This window comes from Lissotriton helveticus, chromosome 5_1 (genome assembly GCF_964261635.1).
Source record: "Lissotriton helveticus chromosome 5_1, aLisHel1.1, whole genome shotgun sequence".
NCBI lineage: Eukaryota > Metazoa > Chordata > Amphibia > Caudata > Salamandridae > Lissotriton > Lissotriton helveticus.
In genome coordinates, this window is record NC_136065.1 from 603,633,175 (window position 1) to 603,648,930 (window position 15,756).

Sequence of the window (15,756 nt, forward strand, 5' to 3'; positions counted from 1 at the left end):
GGTGTCCCCGAGTGATGTGGTGGTGGTGTCCCCGAGTGATGTAGTGGTGGTGTCCCCAAGTGATGTGGTGGTGGTGTCCCCGAGTGATGTGGTGGTGGTGTCCCCGAGTTATGTGGTGGTGGTGTCCCCGAGTGATGTGGTGGTTTTCCTGAGTGACGTGGTGGTGTCCCTGAGTGATGTAGTGGTGCCCCTGAGTGATGTGGTGGTGGTGTCCCCGAGTGATGTGATGGTGTCCCAGAGTGATGTGATGGTGTCCCAGAGTGATGTGGTGGTGTCCCCGAGTGATGTGGTGGTGTCCCCGAGAGATGTGGTGGTGTCCCCGAGAGATGTGGTGGTGTCCCCGAGTGATGTGGTGGTGTCCCCGAGTGATGTGGTGTCCCCGAGTGATGTGGTGTCCCCGAGAGATGTGGTGGTGTCCCTGAGTGATGTGGTGGTGTCCCTGAGTGATGTGGTGGTGTCCCCGAGTGATGTGGTGGTGTCCCCGAGTGATGTGGTGGTGTCCCCGAGTGATGTGGTGGTGTCCCCGAGTGATGTGGTGGTGTCCCTGAGTGATGTGGTGGTGTCCCCGAGAGATGTGGTGGTGTCCCCGAGTGATGTGGTGGTGTCCCCGAGTGATGTGGTGGTGGTGTCCCCGAGTGATGTGGTGGTATCCCCGAATGATGTGGTGGTGCCCCCGAGTGAAGTGGTGGTGCCCCCGAGTGAAGTGGTGGTGCCCCCGAGTGAAGTGGTGGTGATGTTCCCGAGTGATGTGGTGGTGGTGCTTCCCCGAGAGATGTGGTGGTGGTGTCCCCGAGTGATGTGGTGGTGATGTTCCCGAGTGATGTGGTGGTGGTGTCCCCGAGTGATGTGGTGGTGGTGTCCCCGAGTGATGTGGTGGTGGTGTCCCCGAGTGATGTGGTGGTGGTGTCCCCGAGTGATGTGGTGGTTTTCCTGAGTGACGTGGTGGTGTCCCTGAGTGATGTAGTGGTGCCCCTGAGTGATGTGGTGGTGGTGTCCCCGAGTGATGTGATGGTGTCCCAGAGTGATGTGATGGTGTCCCAGAGTGATGTGGTGGTGTCCCCGAGAGATGTGGTGGTGTCCCCGAGAGATGTGGTGGTGTCCCCGAGAGATGTGGTGGTGTCCCCGAGTGATGTGGTGTCCCCGAGTGATGTGGTGTCCCCGAGAGATGTGGTGGTGTCCCTGAGTGATGTGGTGGTGTCCCTGAGTGATGTGGTGGTGTCCCCGAGTGATGTGGTGGTGTCCCCGAGTGATGTGGTGGTGTCCCCGAGTGATGTGGTGGTGTCCCCGAGTGATGTGGTGGTGTCCCTGAGTGATGTGTTGGTGTCCCCGAGAGATGTGGTGGTGTCCCAGAGTGATGTGGTGGTGTCCCCGAGTGATGTGGTGGTGGTGTCCCCGAGTGATGTGGTGGTATCCCCGAATGATGTGGTGGTGCCCCCGAGTGAAGTGGTGGTGCCCCCGAGTGAAGTGGTGGTGCCCCCGAGTGAAGTGGTGGTGATGTTCCCGAGTGATGTGGTGGTGGTGCTTCCCTGAGAGATGTGGTGGTGGTGTCCCCGAGTGATGTGGTGGTGATGTTCCCGAGTGATGTGGTGGTGGTGTCCCCGAGTGATGTGGTGGTGGTGTCCCCGAGTGATGTGGTGGTGGTGTCCCCGAGTGATGTGGTGGTGTCCCCGAGTGATGTGATGGTGTCCCCGAGTGATGTGATGGTGTCCCCGAGTGATGTGGTGGTGTCCCCGAGTGATGTGGTGGTGTTCCTGAGTGATGTGGTGGTGCCCCTGAGTGATGTGGTGGTGTCCCTGAGTGATGTGGTGGTGTCCCTGAGTGATGTGGTGGTGTCCCTGAGTGATGTGGTGGTGTCCCTGAGGGATGTGGTGGTGTCCCGGAGGGATGTGCTGGTGTCCCTGAGGGATGTGCTGGTATCCCTGAGGGATTGTCCCTGATTGATGTGCTGGTGTCCCTGAGGGATGTGCTGGTGTTCATGAGTGAAGTGGTGGTGTCCCCGAGTGATGTGGTGGTGGTGTCCCCGAGTGATGTGGTGGTGGTGTCCCCGAGTGATGTGGTGGTGGTTTCCCCAAGTGATGTGGTGGTGGTGCCCCTGAGTTGGGCCCCTGAGTGATGTGGTGGTTTCCCTGAGTGATGTGGTGGTGGTGTCCCCGAGTGATGTGGTGGTGGTGTCCCCGAGTGATGTAGTGGTGGTGTCCCCGAGTGATGCGGTGGTGGTTTCCCCAAGTGATGTGGTGGTGGTGCCCCTGAGTTGGGCCCCTGAGTGATGTGGTGGTTTCCCTGAGTGATGTGGTGGTGGTGTCCCCGAGTGATGTGGTGGTGGTGTCCCCGAGTGATGTAGTGGTGGTGTCCCCGAGTGATGTAGTGGTGGTGTCCCAGAGTGATGTGGTGGTGGTGTCCCCGAGTGATGTGGTGGTGGTGTCCCCGAGTTATGTGGTGGTGGTGTCCCCGAGTGATGTGGTGGTTTTCCTGAGTGACGTGGTGGTGTCCCTGAGGGATGTAGTGGTGCCCCTGAGTGATGTGGTGGTGGTGTCCCCGAGTGATGTGATGGTGTCCCAGAGTGATGTGATGGTGTCCCAGAGTGATGTGGTGGTGTCCCCGAGTGATGTGGTGGTGTCCCCGAGAGATGTGGTGGTGTCCCCGAGTGATGTGGTGGTGTCCCCGAGTGATGTGGTGGTGTCCCCGAGTGATGTGGTGTCCCCGAGTGATGTGGTGTCCCCGAGAGATGTGGTGGTGTCCCCGAGTGATGTGGTGGTGTCCCCGAGTGATGTGGTGGTGTCCCCGAGTGATGTGGTGGTGTCCCTGAGTGATGTGGTGGTGGTGCTTCCCCGAGAGATGTGGTGGTGGTGCTTCCCCGAGTGATGTGGTGGTGGTGCTTCCCCGAGTGATGTGGTGGTGATGTTCCCGAGTGATGTGGTGGTGGTGTCCCCGAGTGATGTGGTGGTGGTGTCCCCGAGTGATGTGGTGGTGGTGTCCCCGAGTGATGTGGTGGTGGTGTCCCCGAGTGATGTGGTGGTGGTGTCCCCGAGTGATGTGGTGGTGGTGTCCCCGATTGATGTGGTGGTGGTGTCCCCGAGTGATGTGGTGGTGGTGTCCCCGAGTGATGTGGTGGTGTTGTCCCCGAGTGATGTGGTGGTGTCCCCGAGTGATGTGATGGTGTCCCCGAGTGATGTGATGGTGTCCCCGAGTGATGTGATGGTGTCCCCGAGTGATGTGGTGGTGCCCCTGACTGATGTGGTGGTGTCCCTGAGTGATGTGCTGGTGTCCCTGAGTGATGTGCTGGTGTCCCTGAGTGATGTGCTGGTGTCCCTGAGTGATGTGCTGGTGTCCCTGGGTGATGAGCTGGTGTCCCTGAGTGATGTGGTGGTGTCCCTGAGTGATGTGGTGGTGTTCCTCCTGAGTGATGTGGTGGTGTCCCTGAGTGATGTGGTTGTGTCCCTGAGTGATGTGGTGGTGTCCCTGAGTGATGTGGTGGTGTCCCTGAGTGATGTGGTGGGGCCCCTGAGTGATGTGGTGGTGTTCCTCCTGAGTGATGTGGTGGTGTCCCTGAGTGATGTGGTTGTGTCCCTGACTGATGTGGTGGTGTCCCTGACTAATGTGGTGGTGTCCCTGACTGATGTGGTGGTGTCCCTGAGTGATGTGGTGGTGGTGTCCCTGAGTGATGTGGTGGTGGTGTCCCTGAGTGATGTGGTGGTGGTGTCCCTGAGTGATGTGGTGGTGGTGTCCCCGAGTGATGTGGTGGTGGTGTCCCCGAGTGTTGTGGTGGTGTCCCCGAGTGTTGTGGTGGTGTCCCTGAGTGATGTGGTGTCCCTGAGTGATGTGGTGGTGTCCTTGAGTGATGTGGTGGTGTCCCTGACTGATGTGGTGGTGTCCCTGACTGATGTGGTGGTGTCCCTGACTGATGTGGTGGTGTCCCTGACTGATGTGGTGGTGTCCCTGACTGATGTGGTGGTGTCCCTGACTGATGTGGTGGTGTCCCTGACTGATGTAGTGGTGTCCTTGAGTGATGTGGTGTTGCCCCTGAGTGGTGCCCCTGAGTGATGTGGTGGTGCCCCTGAGTGATGTGGTGGTGCCCCTGAGTGATGTGGTGGTGCCCCTGAGTGATGTGGTGGTGCCCCTGACTGATGTGGTGGTGCCCCTGACTGATGTGGTGGTGTCCCTGAGTGATGTGGTGGTGTCCCTGAGTGATGTGGTGGTGTCCCTGAGTGATGTGCTGGTGTCCCTGAGTGATGTGCTGGTGTCCCTGAGTGATGTGCTGGTGTCCCTGAGTGATGTGCTGGTGTCCCTGGGTGATGTGCTGGTGTCCCTGGGTGATGTGCTGGGGCCCCTGAGTGATGTGGTGGTGTTCCTCCTGAGTGATGTGGTGGTGTCCCTGAGTGATGTGGTTGTGTCCCTGACTGATGTGGTGGTGTCCCTGACTGATGTGGTGGTGTCCCTGACTGATGTGGTGGTGTCCCTGACTGATGTGGTGGTGTCCCCGAGAGATGTGGTGGTGTCCCCGAGAGATGTGGTGGTGTCCCCGAGTGATGTGGTGGTGTCCCCGAGTGATGTGGTGGTGTCCCCGAGTGATGTGGTGTCCCCGAGAGATGTGGTGGTGTCCCCGAGAGATGTGGTGGTGTCCCCGAGAGATGTGGTGGTGTCCCCGAGTGATGTGGTGGTGTCCCCGAGTGATGTGGTGGTGTCCCCGAGTGATGTGGTGGTGTCCCTGAGTGATGTGGTGGTGGTGCTTCCCCGAGAGATGTGGTGGTGGTGTCCCCGAGTGATGTGGTGGTGATGTTCCCGAGTGATGTGGTGGTGGTGTCCCCGAGTGATGTGGTGGTGGTGTCCCCGAGTGATGTGGTGGTGGTGTCCCCGAGTGATGTGGTGGTGGTGTCCCCGAGTGATGTGGTGGTGGTTTCCCCGAGTGATGTGGTGGTGTTGTCCCCGAGTGATGTGGTGGTGTTGTCCCCGAGTGATGTGGTGGTGTCCCCGAGTGATGTGATGGTGTCCCCGAGTGATGTGATGGTGTCCCCGAGTGATGTGGTGGTGTTCCTGAGTGATGTGGTGGTGCCCCTGAGTGATGTGGTGGTGTCCCTGAGTGATGTGGTGGTGTCCCTGAGTGATGTGGTGGTGTCCCTGAGTGATGTGGTGGTGTCCCTGAGGGATGTGGTGGTGTCCCGGAGGGATGTGCTGGTGTCCCTGAGGGATGTGCTGGTATCCCTGAGGGATTGTCCCTGATTGATGTGCTGGTGTCCCTGAGGGATGTGCTGGTGTTCATGAGTGATGTGGTGGTGGTGTCCCCGAGTGATGTGGTGGTGGTGTCCCCGAGTGATGTGGTGGTGGTGTCCCCGAGTGATGTGGTGGTGGTGTCCCCGAGTGATGTGGTGGTGGTGTCCCCGAGTGATGTGGTGGTGGTGTCCCCGAGTGATGTGGTGGTGGTGTCCCCGAGTGATGTGGTGGTGGTGTCCCCTAGTGATGTGGTGGTGGTGTCCCCGAGTGATGTGGTGGTGGTGTCCCCGAGTGATGTGGTGGTGTCCCCGAGTGATGTGGTGGTGTCCCCGAGTGATGTGGTGGTGTCCCTGAGTGATGTGGTGGTGTTCCTGAGTGATGTGGTGGTGGTGTCCCCGAGTGATGTGGTGGTGTCCCCGAGTGATGTGGTGGTGTCCCCGAGTGATGTGGTGGTGGTGTCCCTGAGTGATGTGGTGGTGGTGTCCCAGAGTGATGTAGTGGTGGTGTCACCGAGTGATGTGGTGGTGGTGTCCCCGAGTGATTTGGTGGTATCCCCGAATGATGTGGTGGTGCCCCCGAGTGAAGTGGTGGTGCCCCCGAGTGAAGTGGTGGTGCCCCCGAGTGAAGTGGTGGTGCCCCCGAGTGAAGTGGTGGTGCCCCCGAGTGAAGTGGTGGTGCCCCCGAGTGAAGTGGTGGTGGTGTCCCCGAGTGATGTGGTGGTGGTGTCCCCGAGTGATGTGGTGGTGGTGTCCCCGAGTGATGTGGTGGTGGTGTCCCCGAGTGATGTGGTGGTGGTGTCCCCGAGTGATGTGGTGGTGGTGTCCCCGAGTGATATGGTGTCCCCGAGTGATGTGGTGGTGCCCCCGAGTGATGTGGCGGTGTCCCCGAGTGATGTGGCGGTGTCCCCGAGTGATGTGGCGGTGTCCCCGAGTGATGTGGCGGTGTCCCCGAGTGATGTGGCGGTGTCCCCGAGTGATGTGGCGGTGTCCCTGAGTGATGTGGCGGTGTCCTCGAGTGATGTGGTGGTGTCCTCGAGTGATGTGGTGGTGGTGTCCCCGAGTGATGTGGTGGTGGTGTCCCCGAGTGATATGGTGTCCCCGAGTGATGTGGTGGTGTCCCCGAGTGATGTGGTGGTGCCCCCGAGTGATGTGGCGGTGTCCCCGAGTGATGTGGCGGTGTCCCCGAGTGATGTGGCGGTGTCCCCGAGTGATGTGGCGGTGTCCCCGAGTGATGTGGCGGTGTCCCCGAGTGATGTGGCGGTGTCCCTGAGTGATGTGGCGGTGTCCCTGAGTGATGTGGCGGTGTCCCTGAGTGATGTGGTGTGTGAGGGTGGGGGTGTGAGGGGTGAGGGTGAGTGAGGGGGTGTGAGGGTGAGGGAGGTTGAGGGTGACGGGGTGAGGGTGATGGGGTGAGAGTGAGGCGTTGTGAGGGTTAGGTGTGAGGGTGAGGGTCCGAGGTAAATGGTGGCAGGGCAGGCATCATAAGACAGAGAGAAGAGACTGCGTGGTGACTGCGTTGGTCAGTTTCTTAATTAGGAGGGGCAGAGTCAGCACAGTCTGCGAGGGATCAACGTGTCTAGAGGCAAAGCATAGCGGATGTAGCATTGCAGCTAGCAAGCCAAGTGTTTTCAAGCTGAGTGTCCCTAGAGAGATGGCAACACAGCATCAGCATTTGAGGAGCAAGGCTACTGTAAACAAGTACGGAAGGCTTTCACTTTCGTACAGAAACTAGCTATCGGCATTGCTGTGGCGTGGGGGGGGGCGGGGGATTAAGAGCGCATTCCTTTGAAGTCTGATGCCGAGGCACAGACAAATGGTGGTGTGTTATGTGGCTGGCGATGGTGTGCACGTGCATAGATCACATGAACTGTATGCGATCCGCAGCCGTTGGTAGACTTCTCTTTTCCGCTTACTATAATCTCGCCGGAGCAATGCGCAAGCGCATTGGCTCAGGCAAGACCTAAAAAAGAGTGCTTATTTAGCTAACAGTTTAAATGAGTCCCTTATTGGCATTTTAACAGCAGCAACATGCACATTGACAATCGTATTTCCAAAACATTGTGTGGCCTCAGTCAGGAAAGAAGCTCAATTAAGACAGACAGGGTAATAACGCTGTTTGCTGTGCACATTTTTCACTCCTGCTGCATAATAATGCACAGATGTGAATTGCAAACGGGTTCAACCCTGCAAGAGGAATTAGCTGCATAAGTATATCAATAGTTTAGCAGCTTGAAACTGTTCTAGTTTCACATGCTGACATCCACCACCCTGCTGAATGGTATAGTGCATGTTACACAAAGGAAACCGCTACTCAAGCAGTGTAGGTACCCATCAAACATAAGGAAAGTTGGAAAAAAGAAAAGCGCAGGGGCCTAATGGAGCCAGTCAATGGCTCTAATGCATTCGCACATCGCTGAATACCAAGACTGCCTTTGCTTGAGTCTATCTCATGCATCTTTCTTCCACCATCCTACACTTCACGATTCGCTACCTCACTGTGGCAGGTTCTTTTTCATCTTTGCTTTTTGCCTTTGGTTTCCTATCCTTTTCTTCCTCCTTTTTCACTTCAGTGTCTTACTCTGGTGATGAACAATAGCTCCTGATCCCAGAAAATCCTAGTACCGATTACAACATCCTCCAGCACAAATTAACAATGAATGTACCTGCTCTAGGAGGACATCCTAGGGGAGATCCTCTCTCAGGGAAAGCAGGATAGGAAAACATGTATAAACTTACATAAGTACAGGAAACCTTGTGTGTGCCACCAAAGGATTTGATTCTGCCTGTCCTGGAACATAAAGGAACAAGAGTACGTATATGCACTCATAAACCCATAAGCATTTTCATCTATCCGGTGAACGCATTGCCAAAATTGAAACGTTGCACCTATGGGTGCCACTCTGGTGGCCAGCTCCCCTAAGTTCAGGTCATTCTTTAGAAAGTGACTGTGTATCTCAGTTGAAATGTTTGCAGTTTATGTTCCAATAGTAAACAGGTAGTCTTTTGGGTTATTCTAGTCAGTCTATGGGTCTACAAGGGATAGGGAGATCCAGATGTCCTCCGTTCCTCAGCCATGTGTTTGATATTTGCCAATGGTCCCCTTTTAGGAGTCGCTAGAAGATCTGGACAGGAAGGTTATCAAACTTTTGCAGGATGCAGGCAAAGTAACTGCCCAGCTGACTGTAGAATCCACATATAAGCTGACCAATTCTGTTGGCTGTCCCAATGAGATACCCCACATGAGGACCACTCTGCCTAAAGGTTACGATTGGTTGTCACAGACCCGCCCTGTGTAGATCCATTTAGGCTACTAGCAAATGAAGCAATGAACTTGCTTTGCATCACTGGACACAACCATGCGTTGCTTTGCAAACTGATGGGGGTGGGCTTGTGTCTGTTTGGAAGTACTCCCGGGTTAACAGATGAACTAGATGAATGCCACCAAACCCTGTCACAATAAATCCTACTGTAAACCACAAAACAATATTATGAATGCAGTGCGCCATCCCAGGAGGGATCACGGAGTGAATATTAGCCAAGTATCAAGTCAGCACTTCATGCCAATGCATATACACACAGTATAAACATGATTTAACTTGCTCCTAAGCAGCAAAATAAGAAAATTAGTTAAGGAAGGATGTAAGGTTGAAGCATTGGACTGTCTCTTCACCGGCTGATCTGACCAGGGGTGTATTTTCAAAGGCTATTGCATCCCAGGGTTTTGTGGGAATTTTATTTTCTGTTGTTTTCCGTGTTTGCTGCTGAGTTTATCAAAGAAAGATGAAGGTTATAAAGAGCCTCCAGTGTTGCCATGGAATTTGAGAGTAGAACAGGTAAGGGACTGTAGCTCAAAATAGTGTGTCTGGTTCTAGATAATTTCTTTTTTTAAATTCCCTGTGGATTTTCTTTGGCAATTTTTTCTCTGTTTTGCACACCTCCCTTATTAGTGACTGCAAAGGTAACCCCGTTAAATCTCATCCATCGAAATTTGCCCCTATTTGGCTTGGCCTATTCTACCTCCTGATTCTTCTTTTTTTGTTTTATTGCTCCCCCTTTGTCCTTTTCCATTTGACGTCATATTACGCCATCCTCCACCTGCTGGTCGCGTCAGTTTTCACTGGGGTGTGACTCCCAGTTTGCCCACACTCCCCTGCCCTGTGTCACTTTCCCTTCAGGATTTGGACTCCGTTGATCTGTTCATCCCTATACATTCTTAACATTGCCATCCATTTGGCCCTTTTCCTTCCCATTTCTCCTGATTCATGGGAAAGTTATCTGTCGTTTTCTTTTCTCCCTCCTCTTGACTCTGCCCAGTTAGGGCACAGCATGCAGTGGAAGACAGAGGCACGGCGGAAAGAGTGCACGCCGGTGTAAACGTGGCATGGAGTTCACTGCCAGACAGATTTGTACAGTAACATGTGATGCCATTTTGAACTCTCCAGCTTTAAACCCCTCATTTAAAGAGTTAAAAACTGTTGAGTCCTTCACATCAGTTTGTCATCTATGGTCCTAAAGGATAACCTTTCTCTTTTCAGGTTCCTTCATCAACATCTCCCAGATGATCGCCTGTGTCGGACAGCAGGCGATCAGCGGGTCCAGAGTGCCAGACGGCTTTGAGAACCGTTCTTTGCCTCACTTTGAGAAGCACTGCAAGGTAAGCGTGTCTCCCATTGACGTATGCACATTTGTTTTGTTTCTGGCACAAGAGGGACACTTACATGCCATGAAAGGCAGAAGTGGGGCAGGATTCTACACTGACCTATAAAAAGGTATGAAAAAGCGCCAAGTTCGTGGGAGTAGTTTGAGTGTTTTTTTCCCCCAAGAAGGGTTTCTGTTTGAGAAAGAGTTTAGAAGTTTTTAAACTTAATTTTATTTAAAAAAAGAGCCAATCTTTTTCGCTTCGAGTAGCTTTTATACATTTATCATACTGATGCAAGGGCTAGTGCTGCAAAACTGACCTGAATTGCATTCTAAATAATTTCTAGGAAGGTGTGTAGTATACTTAGCAGGTGAATAAGACACACGAGGCACTATATAAAACAGCAAGTGATGGCATTCCTGATACATGACATACTCTGAGACTCATAGAGCATTGTGAAATACACAGAAACACTTGGACTTTACCAACGTCCTTCCTCCAGCACTGTGAAACAAACTGTGCAGTTCTGGGGATTAAAATAAGCATTGCTTCCATTTTATTCTATCGTCGGATCATATGTTCATTTCCCTGTCAACTGCAGTAGGTTTGGTGACATATTTCCAAGGTGCAGCTGTAAGTTAGTAAATAGTTATTTCTTCTAAGTTTATATATACTGGTGTGGGACCATAAGTCTGTGTGCAAAAGAGATCCTATTTGCTACATCGAAATATGATAGGACCTAAGCTTTACAGATCCTTTAGCAAACTCTGCCTGGTGAAGTGTTGATGGGCTATTTCTAAGACGTCACCTCCCATCGCTTGCAGATGTTGCTGCTTGTGATACCCCAACAGCTCCAAAGAGGTCATGTAATTGGCAAATGATGCACTATAAAAGAATTGCAAAACTTAACATAAATCTAGAGATCAGATCAGCATTTACTGCTTGAGCACATTTCTTATGTTAATGTTGAATGATCCATGGATAGCTGCCGGAAAGATCACCAGCAGAAGAAGGGTCTGGTGGATCACTGAACTAAAGTGTCCATTATAGAGATTTCTGTTTGAATCCATTGTTCCAGATTCGAATCTTGACAGGGCTACCCAGCCTTTACTCCTCCAGAGGTTGACAAAATAGGTAACCTGGATTTTTTTTAACAATTAATTAATTAATTAATTAATTGTGGGTTTCTAACGTGCTAGAATCGACTCCCGAAGGAGTATCTCTGTGCTATAGACCGCTGGGGAACCCGTCCTGGCTTTCCCTGTGAGATGGTCCCTACTGGGTATCTCCAAGGTGAAACCAGGCATCCCCAGCGTATGTGGGGGGCCGTTGTGGAGATGAGGCAAGCTAATGCCCAGAGTTGCCGAGAGTGATCTCTAGTTAGAGTAGGCACCGAGGCGAGACTTATCGAGTCCGCTGACCCTGGTCCAACACCCTGCCGCGTCGGGAATTGAACCCTGCTCCCGGGCCGTCCTCTGCTCCCGGGTCTGCCGCCTCTAACCAGTGAGCCACACCACTCCACAATACAAGTGTACTGTAATGTAGTTTGCACCAAGCTATCCAATGGATTGTCTGAGTTTTACAAATATACTTTATCACATGCTATTTTATGTTGTTTTACATGAAACCATAACCAGTGTGATTTTACTCATTTGGTTGTATGGGAAAGAATTTGAAATCTGATGGTCTAGCATCCCCGGTAGTGGTAATCTAATTAGACTACATCAGATTCCTGAATCTGGATCATATTGTAAAATGAGCACGGCCTTCATTCCAATTCTACATCACATTGACCCTACTGGTATGTTGTCTGACATTGTCCGAGATGCAGCTTGGGGCGCCGGGAGGAGGAGGGGGGCACGTTTACTATCTGACATCCCTTGTTAGAGGGTTCCAGCTGTTTAAATGCTGTCTTGATTAATATTTGTCCACACCTATATTTATCAACTTTTTTCTTCTGTGCATCTGATGTCCTCCTCTTTCTTCCATCTCTTCTTCTAGCTACCTGCTGCCAAAGGCTTTGTTGCAAATAGTTTTTATTCTGGATTGACGCCTACTGAGTTCTTTTTCCACACTATGGCTGGACGGGAAGGCCTTGTGGACACTGCGGTAAAAACAGCAGAAACCGGATACATGCAGGTAAGCTCTGCACTGGCTCATGCTGTATTTCACTTTCCTAGAAGTGATTGAGACTAACCATTCCAGTAATGTGAGCTGTATTCCTTGCTAGAGTTCTGTTCCTGTTTCTTAAATTAAATAGCGGTGAACGTGAGAAGAAAAGCAAACAAGATTACCTGTTCTCCATTGTAATATGCTAACCATTCAGTTCAGTCAGGAGCTCCTTGGGGGAAGACTCTGCAAGGCTCCTGATGCCTCTCTGCTTCCGTAGCTATCGAGATTGAGGACTGGCAACAACGTTCTGGTATCTGAAAGACATCTAGCCACAGATTCCTTAACTTTGAAATTCTCCCCAGGCGTCAGACTGGATCCGGAAATAAAATTCAGCAGTACCTCTGCGTGCCGGGGGACTGCGCCGTACGACTCAGTGATGAAGCCGACTCCATTTGTGACTTCAGTCGAGTCATATAAGTCCTCTTCGGCGTGTGGATGTCAGTTTTTTTCTTTTCGCGCTGCAAAGCAGATCCAGAGAAGTGATTCATCAGGGTAGTTTTTATGGCCTACTTCAACAGTTTTTATCGGGTGGGAACAGTTTCTCTTTTTCCCATGTCATCAGGCTTTAAGCCTTGTGGGTCTTGAGTGTGTCAGATGTCGGCTACAGACCTGTATTCCATTTGTATGTGGTGGTTTGGGGAACACCACAATTCAGTTTTTGCGATTCCTCCCAGAACCTGAAGCCAAAGGCGCTCCAGGAATGCTGTATGAAGCTCGTGGTGGCACGTCTGATGCTGTCCTTGGAGACTTCACAGCCTCGGTCTTCTTCCCATTTGTAGGCCCATTCGCGAGGCCGTTCTAGGAGCTTGAGCCGATCACAGGGACGTCGCTCTCCTTCAACGTCTCATGGTAAGCGCAGGCAGTGGAAGTCGCCATCTCCCACTGCTCTTTCCGCTCGCTGGTTGAGGAAGGGCCGTACACGACTCCACTGCCCGCCTGCCTGACTTTCCTGAAGCTGGGGCATCGATGGCCCAGATGAGGAAGTACTATAACTCTCTACATCTAATCTTTGAGCCCTCACCTTCCTCTGGAGCGCTGCCGGGCCCTAAGGAGGTAAGTGGAACCACACCGGTGGGTTTGTCCTTTGTGGCAAATAGGCCTACAGAGTCGTTGGGTCTGCATCAGACGGATTTTCGCCGTCGGACAAAGTCTGGTGCGGATTTTACGGAATCATCTATCGGGAAAATTGTCTTCCCGTTTGTCTCTCGTGATGACATGGAGGTATTGGGGTTTTTGCAGCCTATGCCTGAGGGCATTCCACCTCTTTTGGAAGGGAGTTGGTTGTTTGCACTTGGGGAGGCTAGTGGACTGGAATAGTAATTGGCTTTGGGATTTTCTTCCCCTCCTAGCCTTGCTACTGAGGTAAGTTCCTCCTTTACCGAGATTCTTAGGATGGTGGCTATATGGAGTTGTTTCGCCCTATGGTGGAGAAATCTACTGATTCCCTGATTGATATACTTTATCAGGGTCAGACCAGGGTGGAGCCTGCTGTTCTCCCATATAGTGAGGGCCTGTATGACATATTGTTGGGTACTTGGGCTAAGCCTGATACAGGAGTTTCAGTGGATTGTGCTATAAAGCTCACAGGCACCTGCCTGCTCCTGTAGATCCAGCTTGTCTTCTCAGGCATCTTATTTCTTGTAGTCTGGTGATACAGGCTGCGTAAGCCTCTCAGAATATGGATTCTCTGCCTAGTGCTCCATCGGATAGAGCATCTAGGTGGAAAGATTCGTGTGGCAGACATACTTTTTCCTCAACTAGTTCTGCCCTAACGTCCACTAACACATCTTGTGGTGTGGGGCGTTTTTTACTCATGCTTTGTGGGATTCCTCACAGACTGTGTTGCCACCACTTTCAGATGTCCTCTGACCTAATCTTGAACAGCTCATTAGGGATGAACAACAGGCAGCTAAGCTGATTATTAGATGTGGCATGGATACCACTGATTCGGTAAGCCGGGCCATGGCATTCTCTGTGACTCTACATTGTGCCTGGTTACGGGCCTCAGGTTTTGCAGAAACCGTCCAGGCTGCATTGCTCAATATGCCCTTTGATGGCAACAGGCCGACTCAGCTTTATGGCGTTTCCGTGAGAAAAGTGAGAAACAGGCCTTACTTCTCTTTTTCTAATTATATACCTATTTTGTTTTTTCCCGTTACTAGGAGGGATATTAATCTATGGTTTCACATACGGTCGCAAAAACAACAATTGATGGACAGAATGCAGAACAATGTCATACATTCACCCCAGTACAGAGATCTGGGCCTAAATCCATCGTTTTATTGCACTCCACACCACCCCAGGTCAGACATGGCTATATGCAAATCAGCCTCGACCCTGTGCCTCATGGGAACCGTCCAGCCCGAACTGCCAAGCCATGTCTTTCCTGGACCGGAATCAAGCATCCAAGGACCGGTTTCTGGCTATCAGCCTTCATCAGCCTGGATAGCTTGACTCCAGTGGTGTGGAGAGCATGGGTCTCACGTCTGAGCATACCCATCCCACTCGGGGTGACAAATGCAAAAACAACAATTGATGGACCGAATGCAGAACAATGTCATACAGTCACCCCAGTACAGAGATCTGGGCCTAAATCCATCGTTTTTTTGCACTCCACACCACCCCAGGTCAGACATGGCTATATGAAAATCAGCCTCGACCCTGTGCCTCATGGGAACAGTCCAGCCCGAACTGGTCGGCCATGCTATGACCGTGTCATGGTGGTTTAAGCTCCACCTGTTGATGACACCCGATTTGATGTACCTGCAGGAGCAGGCATTTTTGTTTTGAAGGTACTGTCTTTGACAGATTATGGGTTACAAGGTTACCTATTGCATAAGTTTCTCTTCCCTTTTTCCTCTGATGATGAGCTGCATGCCCAAGAGGTTAATTACGTGTGATATTTCTTTCGGTTAGGAAGTTTACCGATGTCGCATGCTTCTTTGGAAGCAATTCGGTATGCTGGTATGCATTATTTTTGACTATCAGCTTCTCTTATAGGGACATCTTGTTTATGCCCCTTGTGGGACCTTTTATTCAGAATTTATGTTTGTTATTTGCGTTGACTCTGGATTTCCACTTTAGTGGTCCTTCATTGGGCTGCTGTCCTTGGTTCAAGTTTTGGTGGGTGCACTTTTCTTTTAATTTAAATGCTGCACAGATTAATTTTCAGTCATGTGAATTTTGACAAAGATTAGGATGCCCTATGAGGGGGTTCTGCCGCCTTTGCAACCTTGTGTGTTCCGTACCTGTGCATGGGGTTACAGTCCCTTGATCTGCGTTTTTTCTTTCTGAGAGGCTTTACATATGGCACGTTCAGGTCTCTATTTGGTGTTTTGTGGTATGTCAGTATTACTAATGGTTATCACCCCATTTCTGGAGGTAATGTTGTAATTCTACTTCCATTTTGGAAACATGCTGCCCCGAGAACACTGCTTGTGAGGTTATCTGGAATGCAGTGTCAGGCTTCTATGGTTCTTTTCTTCCTTAAGAATATCCTGAGATTTCCATTTCATATACTTTGATATGCTTGGCGTAGTTGCTTTTCTCCTATTGGGAGGTTGGATGTCCGCTGTCTTCCTCTAATCAACAATTCCTCTTTGTGGTTTACAGCCCTTTAGGGTTCCAAAATAATATATTTTAAGTATCTATGTGTGTATATCAGCCCTCATCTGATCTATGGGCAGATTCTGATTCTGTCTGGTATACCTTATTGTCATATATTCCAACTGGATACCT

General features: G+C 51.4%; 1 protein-coding gene across 2 annotated transcripts in view; it reads left to right on the top strand.

Moving 5' to 3' along the window:
- POLR3A (RNA polymerase III subunit A) overlaps positions 1–15,756 on the top strand; it is a 284,112-nt gene that overhangs the window by 178,149 nt on the left and 90,207 nt on the right. For both annotated transcript variants that reach the window (XM_078642965.1, XM_078642966.1), the window contains exons 18-19: positions 9,743–9,861; positions 11,848–11,985. In XM_078642965.1, the coding sequence (XP_078499091.1) occupies positions 9,743–9,861; positions 11,848–11,985 (257 nt within the window). The remainder of the gene's footprint in view (positions 1–9,742; positions 9,862–11,847; positions 11,986–15,756) is intronic.